Source organism: Eleginops maclovinus, chromosome 9, assembly GCF_036324505.1.
Source record: "Eleginops maclovinus isolate JMC-PN-2008 ecotype Puerto Natales chromosome 9, JC_Emac_rtc_rv5, whole genome shotgun sequence".
Lineage (NCBI taxonomy): Eukaryota > Metazoa > Chordata > Actinopteri > Perciformes > Eleginopidae > Eleginops > Eleginops maclovinus.
In genome coordinates, this window is record NC_086357.1 from 5,733,377 (window position 1) to 5,756,047 (window position 22,671).

A 22,671-nucleotide genomic window follows, 5' to 3' on the forward strand; every position below is an offset into this window, starting at 1 on the left:
AAGCCAGCTAGATAACGTAGCTAACCTTAGTCATTTCAAATATACTGACAAACACCTACAATTATGAAAAAGACTGACTCTGCCAGACTGAAAGTTGCCTTTACTTTCTAATCCAACATCAACAAGCGCTCCGGTACGAACTGTGTGGGTCACTTTCGCTGTTTTGAGCTTCTTGCTGGAGCGTTTTTTTAAATGTATTATAGTGTGGGTGAATCTCAACATTACTGTATCAGTCATTGTAAAGGCTGCATGCATCTGGGTTAGTGATAAATGTTTGTGTGTTTCTTTCTGATTTCAAGTACTGTTTTCTCAGCTGTGCTTGTCTCAATAGATTGAGCCTCTAATGGCTCTCTTTTTTGGTAGAACAGGTTGTGTAAGAACAAAGGTTCCTGGGTCAATGATCGTTGCACGCAGAAAAGCAGTGAGAAAGGTTAAACGAGAGCGAAACAGCAGAGGCTGTTAGGCAAACGTCCAAAACGACAGGGACGGGCCATAAAGTGAGGCCGATCTCAAGATGCTAGACATCTAAGGTATAACAGATAACTGGGAATATGCTTTAGACATGACAAAATATGATTCCATTTGCCTATTTTTATGTGACTGCATGAATGTGGTTGATTTCATTGTGTGTGTGGTTATATTTATTTTTTGTCTGTATTGATGTTAAATGACAAAGAGTGATCTGCAAATGTAAAAGCATGATGTAAAAAAAAAATATTTGGTTTATTTTACATTTAAAACACAAGCAATACAATAAAACACTAGTAATGTCACGTTGGCAGTTTTTATCTCACCTGCTTTTAGCGTTGCTCTTATTTTGAAAATGTTTTCTGTGGTTATTAGTTTTAAACATTGACAGTAAAGTCAGTAATGTGAAGTACTTGTTACGATCTCAGTTTTTGTATTTAGTTTCTCCTGGTGTTGTTACTTCCTGTGTTAGCCTTCCTGTGTCTGATTGCTTCATTGTTGTCACTTGTAGCCCTGGTGTTTCAGCCTCCCCTCCCAAGCGGTGTCTTGTCTTGTGATTAGTCCCTGTGTATTTGGTCTTGTCTTCCCTTGTGTTCCTTGTCGTTTTGTTGTCGCTTTTCCCCGAGTCTGTTCCCTGTTTCATGTCTTAGATTTAGCTTGTCTGCCTTCGTCCTTCTGGTTAGGTATAGTTTTGTTTTGCCAGTGTTCATATTTTGTAACAGCTTTTTAGTTAATAAAAGCTCACTTTTTGTTTTACTTTGTATCCCTCCTCCTTATTCTGCATTTTGGTCCTCTTAACCTCCCCAAAACATGACAGGTCTTAAGCATTCATCTTTATACTGATGTTTCAGTGAATACTATCGATACTACAGTCAACCCCCTGGAATACTTTTTTTTTTGTGTTTGAGCAATTTATCAGAGAGACATCTCAGGAGGACATGTCACCCCTTCATGTCCACAAAACAAATGCATCAACATCTAGAATAGGAAAGTGATGCTCCACTTCTCCTCAACCAGCAGGAATCTGCTCTCTCCTCATCGATCAGAGGTTTTGGCATATATAAGATTTAAGATTTCACAATCGTTTGTGTCATTGGGTTTTAGTTCATGCAGTGCCATGGTTAAAGTCCCTGTTTGTTGTATGACTTTGTGTGGCCCTGTCCTTATGCTACCCCTCTTCAGTCTATCAATAACCTCCTTTATCTGTCCCTCCCTCTGTGGTCTATAAAGAGCCCTTGCTGCAGCCGTCTGCTTCATGTATCTCAGCATCATGAAGAGATTACCCATCCTGCTGCTGCTGTGCTCGGCGGCTCTGCTCTGCAGTGCTGCTCCAGCTGTGGAGCCGGTGACCTGCAGCGAGGATGGAGGTGCTGCGGCGGCACGGATGGCTGCACATCACATCGACGAAAACCACGACCACGGATACAAGTTCAAACTGAAGGAGATCAAAGGGCACAAGGTGGAAAAGGTAAAAAGTATTAGTTCTACACATAATAACAATTTCCTTTATTGAAAAGTATGGGAGTTAAGGCAGTTATCTTGAGACACATACAAATGCAAATGTCAGTGCATTTTGTTTTTTTTCACCCCAAAGATAGTCACTGGTAAAAACAGGTGTAACATTTTTTTTTCACAAATAACTCAACATTAGCATCCTTGGCCCACACATGAAACCTGTGCTTTTCTTATATTGTACTTCTTAAATATGTAAAAATAATACATTAAACAGTAGTATCTATGTGTTAATAAGACCAATTTTTTTTAATAAAGTTGAAAAATGTTTCAAACAAATCATTGTTGATATAAAAAAAAGCCCAATAAGTTATTGACGTAACAAGCTTGAAATATACCCTTCATATCTCCCCTTATTAGAAGCAATCTGAAGCTTCTGTTTTAAGGAATGAGCTGCCAACTAAATAAATGAAACCCTATGGAGAGCTGTGATCAATAATAATTTACCTACATTTGATTGATTTAGCAAAATTATAACTTAATTTATGAGTCGATACACCTCACCTCTAGTGAGTGGCCCAGCCCTTCATAAGGTTAGCTTTATGTGGCGTTCAGGGTAAAAAATTGGACTAATGGTTGCTTAACCACACTGAACTGTGTAAAGATGACTGTGATGTTTTTGTCCCGATCCATTTATTGATTCAGTTCTGCTGAGGCTGAGTGTAGAGACTTAGGAATCAGAGTGATGAGGACTAACCTCTTGGTCCTGGTAAGAACTCTAGCAGCTGCACAGCCTTCATAGCAGACTCGTAAAAGTAGATGTCACAACCATTTTAGTGTTGTGTAACGCCTCTTGGATGAAAAGTATTTTCCTCTGCATTGTCACATAAAGAAAAAAACATGTGAACAGATGAAGACATCCATTTAGTTGTATTACAATGAATATTTTATTAGATTTCAATATATAACTTGTAGTGACTGGAAAATGGCAGAACATAGGTTAGTGTGTGCAAGTTGTTTATGGCAAGGTGCAGCATATTGTTAGAAAATGTCATTGTTAGAACATATTGCAGACATTTTAGCCAATACGTAGGTACAGGGTGGACTTTATGACATAATCGAAGCCCAAAGAAACTATTTCTGAAATGCCTTTTTTATTCTGATCGAAGATTCATCTAACGAATGGAAGGTACATGTTATATATTTGTTCTTCAAACGCTAAAACATTTCTTTTAAAATAAGTGTGACAGTAAATGCAGTGAGGTATTATATATTATTAACTTCATTTATTTGAAGCAAATGTACTTGAAGGTTGACATACACTCTCTGGTGTGTGCAGGTTGATGACGGCTGTGACATCGAGCTGCAGCTGGACCTTCAGGAGACAACGTGCCACAACATCAACCCGAAGCACTTTGAGGATTGTACGATCCGCAGTGAAAGTCAAAGGGTAAATGTTGGATCAGTTCCTCTTTGACCAATTTGTTTCACGTTCATGTACAGCCAGACTGACGCAGGATTATTGGAGATGTGAGGTCTCTACAGAATAAGCTCTGTGTTTCTCTGTAGGCGGTGGTGGCTAACTGCTCAGTGAGGATTCATGTGGCAAACAGTGCCGCAAAAGTCAAAAATTATCATTGTGACACGCGACAAGGTGGGTCTCTGTCATGCAATGGACAATTTGCCAAAAATCCTTAATTTTGGATAGGGTATTAACTTTTGCCTATTCTTTGGGGGGAGGGGGGGGAGCTATTCATGTCTATAATATCTCCACGACTACTACCGTACAGTTAGAGTCGGGGAAACTATTGGTTATGACAATGAAACAATGGCTTGTGTGTGTGTGTGTGTGTGTGTGTGTGTGTAGAGAAAACAAACAGTGAGATGGCGAGGATCTGCCCTGACTGCCCCAGTCTGGTCTCACTTCATGACCCTGATGGTATGAAGTCTGTAAAAGCAGCGGTGCAGAGAGTCAACGAGAACGCCACCAACCAGAACTACTACGTCCTGAGGGAAGTTGGACGGATAAAAATCGGGGTAAAGAATCAGACACACACACACACACACACACACACACACACACACACACACACACACACACACACACACACACACACACACACACACACACACACACACACACACACACACACACACACACACACACACACACACACACACACACACACACACACACACACACACACACACACACACACACACACACACACACACACACACACACACACACACACACACACACACACACACACACACACACACACACACACACACACACGAATTATTACAGTTTATCATTTTTGGTGATTATCACAGGTCAACCATTTCAGCATGTTCAAATGAAGGAAGTCAGGTCTCTAATGGATGTTTCCTTAAAGTATTTCATGTAGCCTCATGCAGTGCCATGTCCTCCTCTCTCAGTGGATGAGTAGCACAGGGATGAACTACTGGGCTGAGATTGCCCTTGTGGAGTCACATTGCCGAAACGGTACCAGAATCGTACCTGAAGCATGCAGACCCCTCTGCCCTGATCGAGCTGTAAGTACAACTCGTACGAATAGAAGACACACTTTGAACCTTAATCACTGAATTTGGCAGAAATGTTGTTGGACCAAAGTTGTGCCGTCTGACTTACATTATATCATGTGACCAACTATGTCATGTTACCGACTTTCTGACATCAACTTTATATCTTGTGATTGACTCTGTCATGTACTGTAAACTACGGAGCGGGCCGAGGGTCACGGAATGCGCGCGTTAATAACATTTGTGCAGTTAACAAAGACAGCCCTTCATGTTACCCATCGACTTCATGTCATGTTTCCCGACTTTGTTGTGACATACATTACGTAATGTTATCAACATGAAATAAGGTTACCAACATTATTTTATGTGGTCACAGCTATGAAATGTATCCAACTTTATGCCATGTGACCGACAGCTAATGTTACAAACATTTTGTTGTGTGACCAACGTTATGTCATGTGACTGACATTATACTGATTGAATTAGCTTATAAACACATAAAACAACCTAACTAACAGCGCAGGTGGCCCAGTCCATTTACCAGAGGCAGCCATATATGAGCTAGTATCCTTGCATGTGATTTTACAGCAGTAAAAGCTTCCTTCACTGGTGCTCAATGAGATTCCTCTCCTCTAATTGTCTCTTTCGCTTCTCTCTTTAAAGCGTCATGCTTTCTGCCAGTCATCTTACTCCAGTTCACAGGGACTCGGGTCTGTTGAGTGTGATTACTACCCCGCAACGGTGAGTCCGCATTCTACACATAAACGCTCACCTTACTATCCATTTGTTCCAGTTATAGATTATTTGTCAATTGTATAGCCTGATATACTGTGCAGAGATCAGAGACGGAGGAAGTACAAAATAATACAGTCCAAAAACGCTCCATCACAAGTAAAAGCACAGAAATATCTTTAGCAAATTATACTTGCAGTATAAAAAATGTAACACTGTATATGCAAAAGACAATGTTCACAGTATTATATTATTATGGAATACCAAAAACATCCCCAATAAATACATATTAGGGCATTTTATTGTTATAATTTGTTAGTGTGGAGACAATAAATATACTTGGTAAAAGACTGGGTAGAATAGTAACACAGTACTGCATCATATATCAGCATAACATGTGTATTTATTCACATGTTCTAGTAACTGTGAGCGTTAAATAGATGGAGGGGAGTAAAACATCTGCCTCTGAAAAGGAATGGGGTAAAATAGAACCAAAGAAACTCAAGTAAAGTGCACTTTACACACACACACAGTAAGTATACTTATTTACTGTGAGGAAATTCACTTACACTGACTCTGTTGGTTTTGCTCTTAACAGAACTCTACTGCCCTCGGCGATGGTGAGCAGGAGCCCCTATGCAGACACCATCATGGTCGTGACCATCATGGTCACGACCATGATGGTCATGACCATGATGGTCATAGCGGTCGTGGCCCTCCTAACCATGATGGCCATGGTGGTCGTGGCCCTCCTGACCATGATGGCCATGGTGGTCGTGGTGGTCGTAGCCCTCCTGATCATCATGGTCAGGGCCCTCCTGAGCATCATGGTCAGGCCCCTGCTGACCATGATGGTCATGGTGGTCGTGGTGGTCATGCTGATGGCCCTCCTGACCAAGAAAGGCAGCGTCATAGGCCCCCATTCCATCGCTTCCATTGCCATGGATCGGATACAGCTATCCACCCCATTTGCCCCTGGCCTCATCCTGAGCCCCGTGGCCCCCGCCTAAAACCAAAGGAAGAGGCCTGAGAAACACACACACGGAAAACATGTTTGTTACTGACTTCAAGACTTGTACAAGTCTCTAATGTAATATGTGGGAAGTAAGAACAGTTTAAAACACATTACAAAGTAATGTCCAATAAACAATCATGGTTTCAATCATGGGGTGCAGCTTCTTCTTTCATTGATCTGCCTGAGCAGCAGTTTGGATATTTATCAGATTGCCACCGTAGAAAACACTTTAAATGCTAGCATTGCATGATAATGCAATAAAATGGTAAAACTTGTTGAACACACCAATATTTACATTTGACAGTAAGTTGAGATGAAATACTTTTTCTCTAGATTTTTAACCACTCTGGAATAATTGTGAACACCGGTGAGGATGGAAAATCTGTTTATTACAGAAAACAAAGAAAAGACACAACGGTGGAAAACCTAATACACTGTAACAGGAAAAATAAAATATTTAATTTCAAAGACTTTATACATTCTCCATGATCGCTGGATCAACCATTCAGACAGTTTTGACATAAACGGTTAGAAGATGATGGATGGATTAAAATAGCAACATTAGCTACTTAAAAACAACAGGTCACCAACAGGAGCGGCGTGGAGAGCTGCTGCTGTGTTTACTTCCACCTCCAGTTGAGAGGAAACCTATCTCTTTCTGCTTCATGCAGAGAAGTAAGCAGAAGCTATGGAGGGCTTTGTTCTCTGAGGGAAGTCTGGAAAGAAGAAAAGAAATGACACTTCAATCTTGAATCCCGCTCCTTTTTAAATGTGTTTGTTTTGATTATTTGAATAAAGCCAGTACAAATATTAAACATAGAGGATGTGTTTCATGGAATTCATCCCAGCCAGGATTTTCAGATGATGAATATTTTGAAGCGTGTTGTCCAGGCAGTTTTACCTTTGTGAAGAAGATTAGAGGACAGACCGTAGATTGGGATGCTATCATCTCTCTTCTCAAAGTATTTTGAATCCAGACCGCCCGAGTCTCCACTGAGGGCGAGAAGAACAGTGGAAAATAACCGCGTGTCCTTCAGTTCTTTGAATTCTATCCTGAACGCTCCTCCACAGCGCGAGGGCTACAGAAGACTATAATCGCATTTAAAGCTTGAATTGTCAAGAGTGGTGAATGAATGAGTCCTAACACCTGGAAATAAATCAGCATTTTGGTTTTTTGTTGTTGGATGCCTTAAATAAGGTCTGTGGTTTACACAAGCTAAAGAGATTTTCACATTATGATCTACGACTATAAATACGTCAGTTAATATCTCACTGGTTAATGTCTAAAGCTTTTATATTTCATTAAAAAGCGGTTGCTAACGAGTGACTAAATGAGTCCACTTAACATCATCACACTGAGCATTAGCCGCCTTTAGCTTAGCGCTGGTGACGTGAAGTCATGAGAGCATGATCGAGTTCCTTTATAGCCTGGTGGTGTAAATATTTGGATATGATTCTGTTAAACAAAACGTGTAAGTGTCATAAATGTGTGTTTGCCACAGATGTTATTTTCTGCAATATTCCAAAATCCAATGAGAAAATACTATTGCTTTCTTCCGGGTCGGCCAACACAGGTACGTCATCACTGCACTACTGTATGCAACATGCACTGTGCGGTCTGTGCAGAGGAAGTACTCACGCATGTCTGATGGCTGCTTGCTCTGACCGCTGCTCAGCAGGCGTGACATCAGCAGCAGCTCTGCCAGTCTGAGGGTAAAACTGTGCCTGTGAGCACACACACAAAGACACACTTTTAACTGCTGTTAGCATGTTATCACACAGCATATGTTATGGATTATTTCTAGTCAAGAATTCTGGAATATTTCATTATTAGATTGCACAAACCACAGATTCAAAAATGGAGTTGGTGTCATGATTTTAGTTTTTGTGTTTTAAGTTTCCTGTTTTTATTTTGACATTTATTTTCCCCTTGTCCCTCACTTCCTGTGTTTTCCCTCCTCTCCCCAGCTGTGTCTTGTCTTGTGATTAGTCTATTGTGTATTCAGTCTCGTTTTCCCTAGTGTTCTCTGCTGGTTTGTCGTCCCCTTCAATGTTCTCTGTCGGTTTTCCCTGTGCTCCTGTACTTTGTGTTCCTGATTTTGTTCCTTGTGGTTTGTACACGTTTAGTTTTTCAGCTTTTTTAAATTAAAGCTAGCCTTTTGTTAAGAATAGATAACAGAACTTGATTTCTTATTGTGTACTGCTCTTGTAAGTATGACACTTGCATTTCTTCAGTTAACCAGTAACAGGGACGCAAACTCATCAGGTATGAAAAAGGTGACAATGATCCGCGCGAAGTTTAGCCGACAGATTAAAACATATTTCAAAATAACAACCTGTGCGTCATGATGGCATAGAACAGCTCGCGTCACAAATCACTTACCCATGCTCCAAACATATTTTTATTGCAGATCTATACAAATCACAAAAACAACCTATTTTGGATTGAAAGACGTTCATGTTTTTTAGTAAATATTTAAGTTATATATGGTATTGTATTATTGTCCCTGTGAATGACTTTGTTAAATTCTTATCTGAAGGCATGAAATATATATTTTTGGATATAAATATAAATATATATATCTATACAAATATATACACACATTTTAAATCCTATTTATCGTAACATTTGTAGCTGTTTCCCCATAAGATTTGTAGTCTTTGACCAAAATGATGTAACTGTATAACAGATTCTTTCAGAAGCTATGCGTTCTGCCCTCCAGATTCAACTTTTTTTCTTGTACCTTGTCTGTATTTATTAATTTTGACTAATTAAAAAAAGACGAAATACTGTGTTTGAACTGAGGCATATGGCCCTGACATTGTGAAATAGATGTAATAACGTTGAATATGCATCTCCTACCCTCAGGGCTGGTGCTGTGGATAGAAGTGAAGGATTGTCCAAACACTCCAGAGTCTGGGGCTTTCTGGAGAGTTGCTTTTCATTCAGCTGCTTGTTGAGCCAGTTTATAACTGTGAGGGGGGGAAAGGTAACAGAGACAAGGAGCTGTGATTCTCACACTGTTAAACTGCCAGCCATTTAAACCTGATTATCCACATGAGCTGGCAACTTCATGTGTGCAGCAACTCACAACAATAATAAATGAATCGGATGAAGTAAGTGGACAACTCCAAACAGAATGTGTATACAAACATGTCTGGAGAAGATCTTTAAATCCTGATGCACTCAGGAGTTTGTACATTATTCTATGGATGGCAGTGGGTCTGTTCATCATTGAAATGAGAGCTTCCTCACCATTCTCATTAGTTTTCAGCACCTCTCTGCTTTCATTAAGCTTCTGCACCGTCGTCTCCAGCTGCTCCTTCAGTTTTGAAACCTGGAACATATGAATAACATTTGTATCAAGTTCACACGATGAATGAACTTGCAAAGGTAGCTATCTAGCTTGCGAACTGTGCAGTGCAGTTCTCGGGTGAATGTCGGTCTCATTCAACATGTTTATGTTGTTCAGCTGGATCAGAATTACACTTAAAGAGCTATTGTGGCCCTTCTCTAAATATACATAGAATTAACATTATTCTAACAAATGGATGCGAAGATAAAAAGACACCCGAAAGAGGGTGGGGCCGTAATTTTGACCGGAAGACACGTTAGCGCCGTCATACTATATTTTCTAGAAAAAACCCTGTATTGAGTATTTGTTTTTTCTCAAGTGCCTTCACGATGAAAGAAACTTGGACTAGGTGTGAGAATGTGTAAACTGAAGTGGTGTTAGTTGCAAGTTTTGTCACAATATAACATCCATTCTTCGAACATATTGTGATATTTGCCGATATCAAAAAGGACTGCATTTTAATCTAATGCCATAAAGTGTTCATTCATCCTTATTATCTTATTAATACCAGTACATGTTGTTACACATATTCTATATACTGTATTATGATGTGCACATTTCTACTTAAACTTCTTATCTTTATATTATTATTAGGATTTCTTTTTTTTTTCTTTTATTGGACATTTTGCTTCAACATATTATGTTTGTATAATATTAGTATTTAATCTTCTTATGCTAACTTCTAATGCTATATTAATACAGTTTTTTCTAAATTCTTTAAATATGTAATCCTAAAATGGAAAACTGTTTCAAAACCCCATTTCTATCTGGATAATTAAAGTATTACTTTTTCTGATGCCAGCTAACTGTGTGTGTGTGTGTGTGTGTGTGTGTGTGTGTGTGTGTGTGTGTGTGTGTGTGTGTGTGTGTGTGTGTGTGTGTGTGTGTGTGTGTGTGTGTGTGTGTGTGTGTGTGTGTGTGTGTGTGTGTGTTGCTCAGAGACAGACCTGCTCCTCCTTGGTGATGAGCTGCTGCTGAGTGCTCTGCAGATCCTTCTCAACACTCTGAAGTCTGTCTGATGTGTCCTGCAGGACCTTCTCCTGAGACACGGTCACAGTGTTTTTCACTTTTATTTTTCCTACCAGGCCTCGGACCTCGCCCTGCAGCTTCTTTATGATCCCATTAGCCTGGGTTCAGACAATTAGGAAGTAAGAAAGTGGACGGGACAAGGCACAGTTATACACTGATAGTGTTTCTATTACTACGTGCAGCCCATTGAAATCAATGAGTAGGCTCAGTGTTGAGAGGAGGAACATGATGGATGCTGGTGGCATGGTAACGGTGTTTCCTTCCTGCTGCCTCACTAACCTTTATCAGCTCCTCAGAAAGAGACTTCACTGTAGCCTCAAGTTTCCTATTGTGAAGTTCTTTACTTTCAGCATTTTCTTCCGTTGATTCCTAGAAAATAACAACAAATATACATTACTTGAGCAGAAAATAAATCTGGTGTTATTCTTTACTCTTCTTACTGTCGACAAACCCTTTTAAAACACCTCAAACAAGTATGCGTTAAACTGTAACGTCAAACCAGGGACTTTCTGTGATTTTTAGTGTGCTTTGTTAGCATATGCATGTTTATTTATTTAGAGATACTGATGCAATTAATAGTTTGAGAAATAAATAATGATGTTTATTTTTGTTTGATTTATTTAAACATGCAATGTAACTTATTTTTTTATTAGAAAACCCATTATAACTAAAGCTGTCAAAAAAGGGGCAGTGCTATAAAAAGTAGAAATAAATAAAGAAATACTTTTTTCCATCTTTTTTGTTTTGTTGCCATATTATACAGGTGTGGTTTAACCTTTGGTTATTCCCAAGGACCCTAATCATGTTGGAGACGGACGCCCATGTAGATGTGGCGGTTGGTATCTCCCGTGTACTTCGCTTAATTTTAGTAAATCATTTTTGTCTTTTCCCTGAATTTGACAGATGCATCCGACAATCATACCCCGGGAGGAGAGCTGAGTTAGTATTGTCTTGTCTTTTCTGGCGATTGTAAAAAGCGACATCTGATGAAGCTCCTACCTTCTGCTGCTGCGTGGCTTCCAGCACCTCTTTAGTGCGCCGCATGAGCTGCTCCTTATCTTTGACCTCCTGCTCCAGAACGGCCACCTTCATCTGCAGCTGGCTCACCAGGCGCTCCTTGTCATGGACCTCTGTGTCCAGGGTGCCGTTCTCCCTCCTGAGAGACAGGACCTGCTGCTTGGACCGCTGGCACTCCTGCACACAGAGCAGCATCAATATCAGTGGCAATCACTATTCCTTTAACTATCTGCAGGGGAGTCACACCAGAGGCAGAGCTGAAACCTGGAGGTAGGGACGGTCCTTCCTCCTTTTTTTTGTTGCATAGTGCTTTTAGATTTGATGCATCTCCTCCTTTTATCTCTAACTAAACCTCATCTTTCTGTGCATTGCTCTGGCTACATTCACTTTTTGACTGGCTCTCATATTGCTTCCCAAAATGCTCTATTGAGGAATCTCCCTCCCTTCTCAGCACTGATTTCCTTATTAAAACACCACCTGCACTTGCATTCTGTTGCTCTATTTTAATTTAGTGGCTTAAGACATTGGTGGAGTTTGAGAATGGAGCCAAGAGAGAGAAAATTCGACTTGCAGTCGTCAGATGGACACAAACACTTCTCTTCATGAATGATAATGTTGCTCTAACTGCTAAATGTGGCAATTGTAGCAGTTTCAAAACTATTTCACCATATCAGCGTTAAAAAGGTGAGGGTAGGTCCATGCCATGTTCACAACTTGATTTCTGGGTCTCCTAAAAACAGCTGCAGATATAAAGCTCTGTAACAGGGCCCAGTCTTTATCCTACCTCTTCTGTCCCCACTAGTTTAACCTTCAGGTCTCTGATGACGGACTCGTTCTTGTACTTCCTCTCTGTGAGCTCCCTGCAGGAGGCCTCAAGCTCTGTGAGTCTGCTGTGGAGCTGCTGGCTGCTCGTCTTGTGAGAGCTCTCCAGCTCCTGACGGATCTGCTCCGTCTGCTGCTGAAGCCGGCTCTGCAACTGAGACATTAACAAGCATGTTCAACTCCAAACGAAAATACTTCACTAATAAATCTACATACTTCTTTCAGATTTAAATTAACAAGACATCGGATGTAGAGGAAAAGGAGTCCTTCAAGGAGAAACATGAGGAGCCTTACCTCTGCAGCCTTCTCTCTCTCTGACTGTAGCTCCAGAGAATGGCGGCTGGACAGAGAGCTGCTCTGACTCGTCCACTCGGAGCGCATTTTGTCCAACTCTTTGGTTTTCTCTGACAGAGTCTGTGAGGAAATACAGACATGTTAACACAATTGGCCTGTCGTTGTGCCATTCAGCGGTCATGAGGGAGTGGCATGCCCATCAGGAGAAGCTTTGATTTCAGTTTCTACTCAAAGACACTTCAACATGCAAACAGGAAGCGACCTGCTGTTCCTCCTGACGTCTCCAGGACGTGAACGACCGCTCTCACCCTGGACACAAACCGATTACCCCAAACCAAAACCTCTCGCCACCTGAACAGTTTCTTTCCCCTCTGCTACCGGCCTCATTAGCAAGGCACGGGACCCCCAGTGACACAGACCCTTTATCCACCCCACAAACATGATGCACTACATGAATGCACATCATGAGAACAACGTCTTGTTCTTTTTTAAATTGTAATTCCTGCACATTTATTCTCCACACTACCTCTTTCAAATCGGCACAGCTCCCCACTTTAAATGCAGTACATTGTATCTGTCATAAGTAAGGATTTGTTATAATAGCCTTTAAATAGCTTTTAACATTTATATTCTGTTTAATATTCCATACCTTACACACTTAATGTATATAAAATATCCTGCTTTAAATTTTGCTTTGTTTATATTTTGTGTACATCTTTATAGTCCGACATGTATAGTTTTTAATGCTATTTTATTTCTATTGTAATTTACAATGGCTCGTTTTTATGTTGCTGCAAACATTTCCCAAATTTGAATCAATAAAGTACTTCTATCTATCTATCTGTCATAACAGTCCTATTTTTATTTTGTATTGTTTTGCTAGGTATTCCACTTTCTGTGTCTTTGTATGCACACCATACTAAAGCAAATTCTTCGTATGTGTATACCTACTCGGTAATAAAAACAATTCTTATTCTGAATTGAACCTGGTTTGTATAGACCTTGATATCAGAAGCACTTTGAAATGAGACCCTCTTGAAGTATTGTTGAAAATAACATGAGCCCAACATGACTCTTACATGTGTTTATATAGCGTTTTTCACATCAGCATTAACCCGTTCATACAGAGACAGAGACTGCCACACACAGTGCAACCTGCTCAGGAGACAAACACTCACACACACACACACACACACACACTCACACACCGTTGCACATTTAGGGTCACTTTGAAATGTTGCCTCTTAAGCCACAGCTGCCCCCTGCCAAGTGATTTCCACTAAAAGTTTACTTCAAAGAATTATATATTTTTTTAAGTTTAATGTCTATAATTTATAATGGGATTTGTGATATTTAGTGTGTGAAAGATGTGGAACCTTTTAACATTTAAATCAAGTTTGTATATGAATGAGAAATGGCTCACCTGTTGAGCATAGTTCAGCTGCCTGGTCAGGTCATCCTCAGTCTTCTTCAGCTTCATCTCCACAGCCTGCCTCTCTGCCTGATATATAAAGAGGACATGTCTTTAGAAACACGACTTACTGAGAGGCTCCCCCTGCTGAGAGACTACTGTCATTGTGAATACTCTGATGGATAAATATAGAGAAAATATTAACATTTGTGATGGTAGTTTAGATTAACAGTTCAGGGGTCCAGGCACTGTGGATATGTGGTGCGTTTGGGGACTTGAACTGCTGTAAATATCCCGTCAAAAACTCACAGTTTGCCTGCACACTTTCACACGCCTGATCAAATCCATTCCAAGGTGTATGATATCACTGTTTTCATGTCAACCAGGTCATATGATGTAAAAACATTGCTAAAAGAATTTCTCTCCCACACACCCAGACCCTTGGCTAGTGCTCCAACACATTGTATGTTGTACACGGTACAACAGAGCCTTTTGAACATTAAAGCATGTCAACATAAACAAAAATGTTATCCTGAAAATGATGAGCATGATGGGGCCCCTTTAATTCACAAAAACTTGTTAGGATCCAAACCTAGAGACTTAAAAGCTAACAGTTAGATAGCCGACTATATTTCGATATAAAAAGCTATACAAAAACAGTGTAATAACATAAAATAATAATAAATAATATTCAACACTTTTTCATGCAAACAACATTTTTTGAACAAATATAAATATGAAATTTGAATCTTGTAGTTACATTTAGGGCTGCACATTTAATCAAAAATGTTATCATAATCGCAATAGTTCTGACCCACAATCTGTGTCCTGAAAACCAAATAAAAATCCTTGTTTGGTACAGATCCTCTTAAAAAGTTCAATAAAATGTCCAAATAGTGCAGCTGCAGCCCTAATTTTATTGATGATGAACAGTGATGAATGAGCCCACCTTGAGAGAGGAGAGGCACACGGCCAGATAGTCTTTGATCTCTTTGTCGGAGCCTTGAATGAGCCGCAGGGACAGGTGGTTCAGGTGTTTGAATGCATTCGTCTCCACAACACTGAAGGTGGCAGGGCCTTCAAGCACTGAGGACTGAGTGGACAAGTGAAGAAGAAATCTGGGGGGGGAGAGAAAATATCATCAAGGCTGTTGCTTTAATATGATATCCACCCAACAGATTAAACCTGAATTTGAAACCAAACTTTAAAGTGTAATCAAAACTCATCTCATTTTTTTATTTTATTTTATTATCGGAATGGAAATCGATATATGATGTCAAGCTGAAGTTGAACCAGTTGATGTTACCTTGGATTTTCGGACGCTTGCTCAGAATAGCACAGATTAAGAAGGTCAATAAACTTCTGAGGAAATGATGCAAAGTCTATCAGTAGACCCTGCTGGACTTTCAAACTACACAAACAATAAGAAAGAAAGAAAACAGCTGTGAGAGTATGATCATTGCATTCAAACACTGAGCTTTGCATTAATAGAATTTGACCATTACGTACCTTTGGAAATCTTCTTCTGATATGGAGAGATTAAAAAGAAAATATGGATCCAAATCATCCGTTAGTCGTACTAGAAGATCCTAATAAGGAACAAAAACAGGAAGTTAGGCCACCAGAGTTCTGGGGTGTAAAATACAAAGTAAGATCACCAGAAACAGTGTATACTTGTTGTAATGAATAAGAGGAAAGCTGGCAAGAATCTACTTTTTTTATTTCTAACTTGATTTATAAGTTATAAATGAGCAAATAATCCTAAAATATGTAACCAGAAACTGCAAAAACTCTTACTCACCCGTTTGTGCACAGGACTGTTTGTCAACTGAAGCTCAATGGTGACTCTGATATTTGCTTTCCTGTAAAATGAAGCAGTAAACCTGTAAACAAATGTATAAACAATCTGATCTCATATGCTGTGATGTTTACTTCAAGCCAGTACATATATATTTATTGACACTTAATTTCGTAGTGTTCGTGGTAATCTTAAACTATAATAGATGATTTAACATTGATTCTTACATAATAATTCAGATAACATTTCTAAAGTTCTAGGGTCTTTTTGCGTTTTTATTGACTTACGATTCAGCTTTGGGGTTATTTCATAATATCAAATCAAATAAAGTTTATTGTATAGCCCAATATCACAAAACACGTTTGTCTCAGTGGGCTTTACAGATTAAATACAAACAACACTGCAAACAATAACATTACAGCAAAATGAAAAGATAAGACTGTGTCAATTACAAATAGAAATAAAATAAGATCCAACAAAAGACACTAAAAATACATAAAACAATTTACAAAAAAAGGACCATAAAATAAAATGAATACCATAAATTGCCAGCTCTAACTAAAGGCTTTGTAAAGCGTGGAACAATAGAAATATAGCTTTAAAAAAACATAAATGTTAAATAGAATTTGGTCTGTCCATCATATTGTATTTTCAATAAATCAATATGTATTATGTACCTGTTTCGGTTGTAAAATGAATAAAAATGAACCCATTAATTAATTATTTCCAGGTTGTGAATGAATGTGTCTGTCATCATTGTTGTTAATGTAGTAACACTAACGCTGGTTATTCTGCATAAAATATTATGTTTGTATTGCAACATGTCTGTCATAGAAGCTAAAGTTAGCTAGGTTTGAGTTATGTTAAAACATGAAGCAAAGCCCGAGTAATGTCAAAAAACGTCTGTAGCTAGGTTTACGTTTCTTGTTAAAACACCTGTAGCTACTGGCTAGCTAAGCTTGTTATGTTACATCGTCTAAAGTTAGGATATAGTTAAGTTTAAACGTCTTAAGCTTTGCAAGAGTTAAGTTAAAACCTCTCTAGCTATATCGACAGGTATGTGTTAAAACGTCTCACCTCTCCTCGCAGTCTCTGCACCTCACGTTCACCTGCAGCCCTTTGCAGAACAGTTCCTCCATGTTGTTAAAAGAGTCTTCCGCAGGGGAACACACTGACACGTTAACGTTAGTAACGCGGTTAACTATTCTTACTGGGACGGGACCATTTCCTTCACAAGGACCCGGCACATTATTGTTGTCATTACTGAAGTATTTTGGATTTGGCGCTTTTCAGCCGCCAACTGTACGACCCTGGAAACGGAACTTGAACGGTTCTCCTTCTTGATAACGGCTATTTGACGGCCAACATAGAGCCTTTACCGCCTCCTACCGGCTGGAGTGGAACCCCCGTCCAACAACAGCATGCTACAAGATGAGACATCAGATGTTTATAGACTTAAAGCAAGTTTAAGCTTATTCCATCTATGTGTATTTCTTGGGTTTTTTTTAAGCTTTTTTGCTGGTGCTTGTTTAAATGTTGCTTCATTATTCAGGAATTTCTCAATTTCACCTTTTTGACACTACTCCATATTTTCACCATGGTCAGCAGGGCAGTGGTATTAAGTAACTAGATTTACTCAGGTACAATTTTGAGGTACTTGTACGTTACTTGAGTATTTCCATTTAATGCTACTTTGCACGTCCACTTCACTACAATTCAGAGGTAAATTGTACACTTTTACTCCATTTAATTGATTTAATACCTTTAATCACTTTGCAGATTTGGATAAATGATGTGAAATATAATCAACACTTCAATCAGACTTAAGTTACACCTGGAGTAAATTCAAAAACTACCCTGCAGTATACAAAGTCATTAAAACTAGCTGCAACTTTACAACAACAAGCCTTCAATTTAATAATTATAATCAAAACATATAATGTTTATTATTCTGAAATAGGCAAATCTGTATTATGAGTACTTTTACTTTTGTTACTTTAAGTAGATTTTGATGCTAATATTTTTCTACTTTTACTTGAATAACATTTTGGATGCAGAACTTTTACTTGTACAGAGTACTTTTCACTGTAGTACTTATACTTTTACTTAAGTACAAGATCTGAGTACTTTTCCCACCTCGCATGGTCAAGTTATGAATTCTTTTCAAAATGATGAAACTTTAATCAAAAACTCATATCCCTGACACCTTGTAGCGTTTACGCTTATTGAAGAGTAAAAATGTGGACATCTTCACATGAAAAACCAACTGTTTCACTGAATCCATTTATTTATTTTTGCTGTATAATTTTACTATGGAAGTGAGTGGATCAGTTCACATTGTATTGTGTATTGTCTGGTGTTTTGAAGATTTCATGTTGGACGTCGAATTTAACCAAGTTAATATATTGGCACGGGGTGACCTGTGTGAAGTATTCATAATCACACTCTTAGAGAGCTAACAACAGTTTTCCACAACCTTGTGATTATCAAACACTGCTGTCATCTCAATTTCCATGATGGTCCAATGTCCAAAATGAAGCGCTGGGCGGCCTCTGTACCTGCATCGGGTTCCAAAGGGAGGTTTGAGACATTGTTTCGCAAGTCTTGACTGGATCCAGGCATATTGGAATGCATGATTTCATTTATATATTATAACCTACAGTTGGTTTCTATTGAGCTATTTTTTAAAAGCCTGCCCTGATGTTTGTCACACAATCTACTAGCGGCTGCTCTGCAGTTTGTCTAGGCCTCATATTAACTTTAAATCTGTATAAACTACTGGCTGGAAAAACTGGCTTGATTGGGATTTTAATGGCATTGTCAGCTAGTTGTCCAGCCATCATACTGTTTCTCTTGTCACACAAATCTTACAAATAGCCACTAATAATAAACCTGTTAGGTGTCAGAAACGTTACCATGCAAGAATCAAGTCCCCTGACATATCTTACCAAAGAAAAAGGTAATATGAATGAATGTGTGAGGGCAGAACACACAATCTTTTGAATGAGGTTAGTATCAAATGAACAAACAGGAAGTCTGTTGGCTGAGTTGTGGTATAGCTTGTTTATTAATGGTATATTTTTGCATAGGGAAACATACTCATTTCCAGTAATGAATAAATCAGCATTTGCTGATAGCAATGGCTAGGTATGGTTATAATGACATATCATCAAAGATGTTGATGTCCCCCACAGCAGAATAACATTAGGGCAGAAATACTGGTTGAGACAGCTGTCACTCAAACGAACAGGAACAGAAAGTCCAACCTTGATCAGGAAGTTGTCAGAAGTCTCTGTCTTAATGCAGCCTTATAGGAAAAGTTTACGTCATGCAAATTAAGGTTGATTATTGACATTATCTTCCAAAGAAAAAGGTCAAAGCTGCTACAAACTACATCCAGTCCAGAGCTGCAGCCCTCTCCACAGTGAACATTAATCGGGAACAAGAGACACACTACTGGCCTCTACCTATGCTATTCTTTTCTTATATTGGGATGGCAAGCCATGCATTATTGTGTTTCAGATTGACTGTCAGGTGGGAAATTATATTACAGATCAACTTCCTTATCAAAAACAAAGTTATGGTAAAGAACTTTAATATCTTTAAAAGGTTCTATGGTATAGATGGATGTGGTATTAGTGGTATGATAATAATTCAGACTGTTCCAATATGGAAAATAATAGACTTGCTCTCAGTCTTTTATATTGTTTTGAGGTATTGGAAGAACTGATTTTCCTGATTGCCAAAGACTCCCATATATAAAGTCCTGATGTGCAGTTCATGTAAAAGGGCTGTGGTCTGTGCGGACTGTAGTCATGCAATAACTGAGGAAGCTTTATGCTCTCTCTGATGTAAGGGATATATATTTCTGAAAGCAAGCAAAGCAGTCCATTATAGTATCTGAAAAGTTAGGGAGAAATAAATGCTTCAAAAATTGTAACTGCATTCTATTTTTTTCTGAGAAAAAAACGTTTTAGTTCATTACAAACCGTCTTCAGCACACGGAGTAAACAGGTGTACACAAAGGAATCAATACGGCGTCGCTGTCAGGAAAACAATAAAAACAAAAACTGATTTCAGGTAATAAAGAGAGGTTTTCCAACTGCTGTGAGTCTGATTACAGAAAAAGAAATTCAAGTTAGAAAGAGCAAAAAAGAAACATATTGGAGACTTTCAGGCTACAGCATCAGTAGGGTAGTGTTGAATATGAATAATAATTTATAGAAAAGAGCCCTCAAAAACTGTATAGATATCCGTCCTTTCTCGTGCAGCCACAGATGATCAGCCGCTTACAAACAGCAACCCTACCACTCACTTACAATACCAAACTCCTACCCAAAGTAAAGCATGATTTTGATACAATGCATCCGAACAGAAACATTTTTGGTTATTCTCTGCTAACAGAGCTAACAGTGGTCAGAACAGCACTTAGTTAGTCCCACAGAGTAAAGACAAATCTAGAGGGAACTTTACACCAAACTCTATCCCAGTAGATGACAAAAACTTCACAGATATATGAGTTTTCACAGAAACCATTCCTAAGGTGCATATTTTCCTGAACCTGCCATCAGGGGAAAACTACAAGCAGATCTAATGATTTGTTAACAACACTGCATCGGATACACTGGTTTCAAATGTAGGTAACATAAAGGTGTGGTAGTAACCCTCAACAAAGGTTTACAAAACCCCAAAACTGTTTCAACTGGTATGGATGAAATTAGGAAGTGCTAATGAGTATAGTTAGTTACAAGCTCCAAAATCTACTTTTGCGGCAAAACAAGGGGTGTTTCTGGATCTCACTCTCACTTATTTTTTAAGAATCATAGTTTGCAGTCTTTGATCTTTTCTTGGGTTGTTCAGCCATACTTAGCTTACCGCTAACTTTGTTACGCCTCTTTAACAAAGTAATGAAAAATAATCACTTACTGAGAACAGACATTTATCCAATACAAAATATTTGAGATGATTATTTCCCTAATAGATCAAGGATTGTCAAATAGTTGATAGATGTTAATGAATCAATATTTGATGATCCCTGTTGATATGCTGAAAGGATGCTAAATATAGGGCTACGAATAATCACTTAAAAACAATGCTTTTTTTTTTACTGACATTAATCTCCATTTATGTTTCCCTCAATTTAGTTGATTTGAGTTGTTTTTTACATATATTTTTTACTATGATAGATGGGATTAAGTTTTAATATATCTGCTTCGGGCTTAAAAAATCACGAATCTGCACCCTGTTCTGCTCTGGTAACCTTGTGTGAAGTGTACCACCACATCTTTTAGCTACATTTGGAACAGCCTTTTTCTAGATTAACCCTGAAAGTAGGCAGAAATAGGACACAGCCTTCGTCCCTGAACATACTCCAACCTAAATGAAGAACAGTGAATCCACCGAGCATTAGGAACAGTCTGTGAGTGTTTCCTCTAGATTTTCTTCAGCTCTTTGGGTTGTTTTATGGCTTGTTACCTCAGGACCTGCACAGCCCACCTCCCCGGGCCAGGGCTGAGCACCATACAAGTGTGTCACATGACCATGTAGTGCTTGAACACAGCATACAACAAAACCCAAAGCTTGCAGTAAAATGATAGGCACTGCTTGTTTTGTTTTATTTTCCATGTCCTTAACATGCTGGTATATTTGAACAGAGCCGCGAAAGTGAGGAGAGCACAATGTGATGAGCACATTTTCCAGATATTATTTATAATATTTCAGATGTCTGTATTTATTCGATTTTGTGGAGACATCACAGTGCACAGCAGCCGGCTGCCGTTACTTTTTCAGCCTGTCCTGGATCTGTCCCCATGCCCCTATTATTCAGGACATTATTATCTTTAATCAACAGAGGGAATGCAAACATGAAACTGTAATAACTGGCAGACCCAGGACCAGACCTAGAATCTGGCCTAGGATTTGAAATAGGGCCTGACCGAGGACCTGACCTAGGTCTTCACCAAGGAGTATCCTGGGATCTGATCCAGGACCTACCCTAGAATCTAACCTAGGATGTGACACAGGACCTGGCCTAGGATTTGATCTCAGACCTGACCCAGGATGTGACCGATGACCTGACCTAGGATTTGATCTCGGACCTGATCTCGGACCTGACACAGGATTACTAGGATGTAACCCAGGACCTGACCCAGGAACGGTCCAAGGATCTGACCTAGGATTTGACCTAGAATCTGACGCAGGACCTGACCCAAAATTTGACCTATGATATAATCCGGAACCTGACCTAGTATCTGACCCATGACATGATCCAAGATCTACTTTTGAATCTGCCCTAGGATCTGATCCTGGATCTAACCAATGACCTGAACCAGAATCTGACCTAGGATCTGATCTAAGACTTATCCCTTGTCCTGGGAGAGGATGTTGCTGTCAGCAGCCAACAGTGTGCCTTCAGTATCTATCACGGTGTTCTTGAATCTAAACATTAAAATAACTCATCTGCAGGATTGTGCAGCCTGAGTGGATCTATGGATTCTGGTTTAGTAACTTTTACTGAGACTGAGTCCAAGCTTGTCTGTCTCCAGCTACAATCTCACCTTCAACATTCATCATCCCTCTCAGGGCTTAACTTTTCCCATTTCATGGGTCTCATTGTGCGGCTTGGCCACCATCTTCAGAGAGAACATGACACGCTGTAACATTCTATACATCCTTCTTATCCTTTTTAAGAGTGAGCTTTTTTTTGCACGCACTGTTGTGTTGAAAACTA

At 39.2% G+C, this 22,671-nt stretch overlaps 2 protein-coding genes across 4 annotated transcripts; one reads left to right on the forward strand and one right to left on the reverse strand.

Moving 5' to 3' along the window:
* The first annotated feature begins 1,677 nt into the window (after nt 1–1,677).
* Nucleotides 1,678–6,361, forward strand: ahsg1 (alpha-2-HS-glycoprotein 1). 2 transcript variants are annotated; one of them, XM_063891772.1, is made up of 8 exons: nt 1,678–1,936; nt 3,260–3,370; nt 3,490–3,574; nt 3,788–3,957; nt 4,363–4,479; nt 5,131–5,208; nt 5,798–5,856; nt 5,887–6,361. In XM_063891772.1, the coding sequence occupies exons 1-8, from the start codon at nt 1,724–1,726 to the stop codon at nt 6,227–6,229; spliced, it is 1,176 nt and encodes a 391-aa protein (XP_063747842.1). In that variant the 5' UTR covers nt 1,678–1,723; the 3' UTR covers nt 6,230–6,361. The 2 variants fall into 2 exon arrangements, with proteins under 2 accessions (XP_063747842.1, XP_063747841.1); XM_063891771.1 differs by having other exon boundaries at nt 5,798–6,361.
* Nucleotides 6,362–6,582: 221 nt separating this feature from the next.
* On the reverse strand, nt 6,583–17,312 carry sass6 (SAS-6 centriolar assembly protein). Of its 2 annotated transcripts, none has more exons than XM_063891769.1 (16): nt 17,019–17,312; nt 15,945–16,026; nt 15,653–15,732; nt 15,450–15,554; nt 15,093–15,261; nt 14,156–14,233; nt 12,733–12,852; nt 12,401–12,592; nt 11,599–11,793; nt 10,879–10,968; nt 10,518–10,697; nt 9,471–9,552; nt 9,078–9,187; nt 7,854–7,939; nt 7,116–7,207; nt 6,583–6,930 (listed from the first exon to the last, which is right to left on the reverse strand). In XM_063891769.1, the coding sequence occupies exons 1-16, from the start codon at nt 17,078–17,080 to the stop codon at nt 6,878–6,880; spliced, it is 1,776 nt and encodes a 591-aa protein (XP_063747839.1). In that variant the 5' UTR covers nt 17,081–17,312; the 3' UTR covers nt 6,583–6,877. The 2 variants fall into 2 exon arrangements, with proteins under 2 accessions (XP_063747839.1, XP_063747840.1); XM_063891770.1 differs by having other exon boundaries at nt 15,945–16,005; nt 17,019–17,305.
* Nucleotides 17,313–22,671: the final 5,359 nt, after the last annotated feature.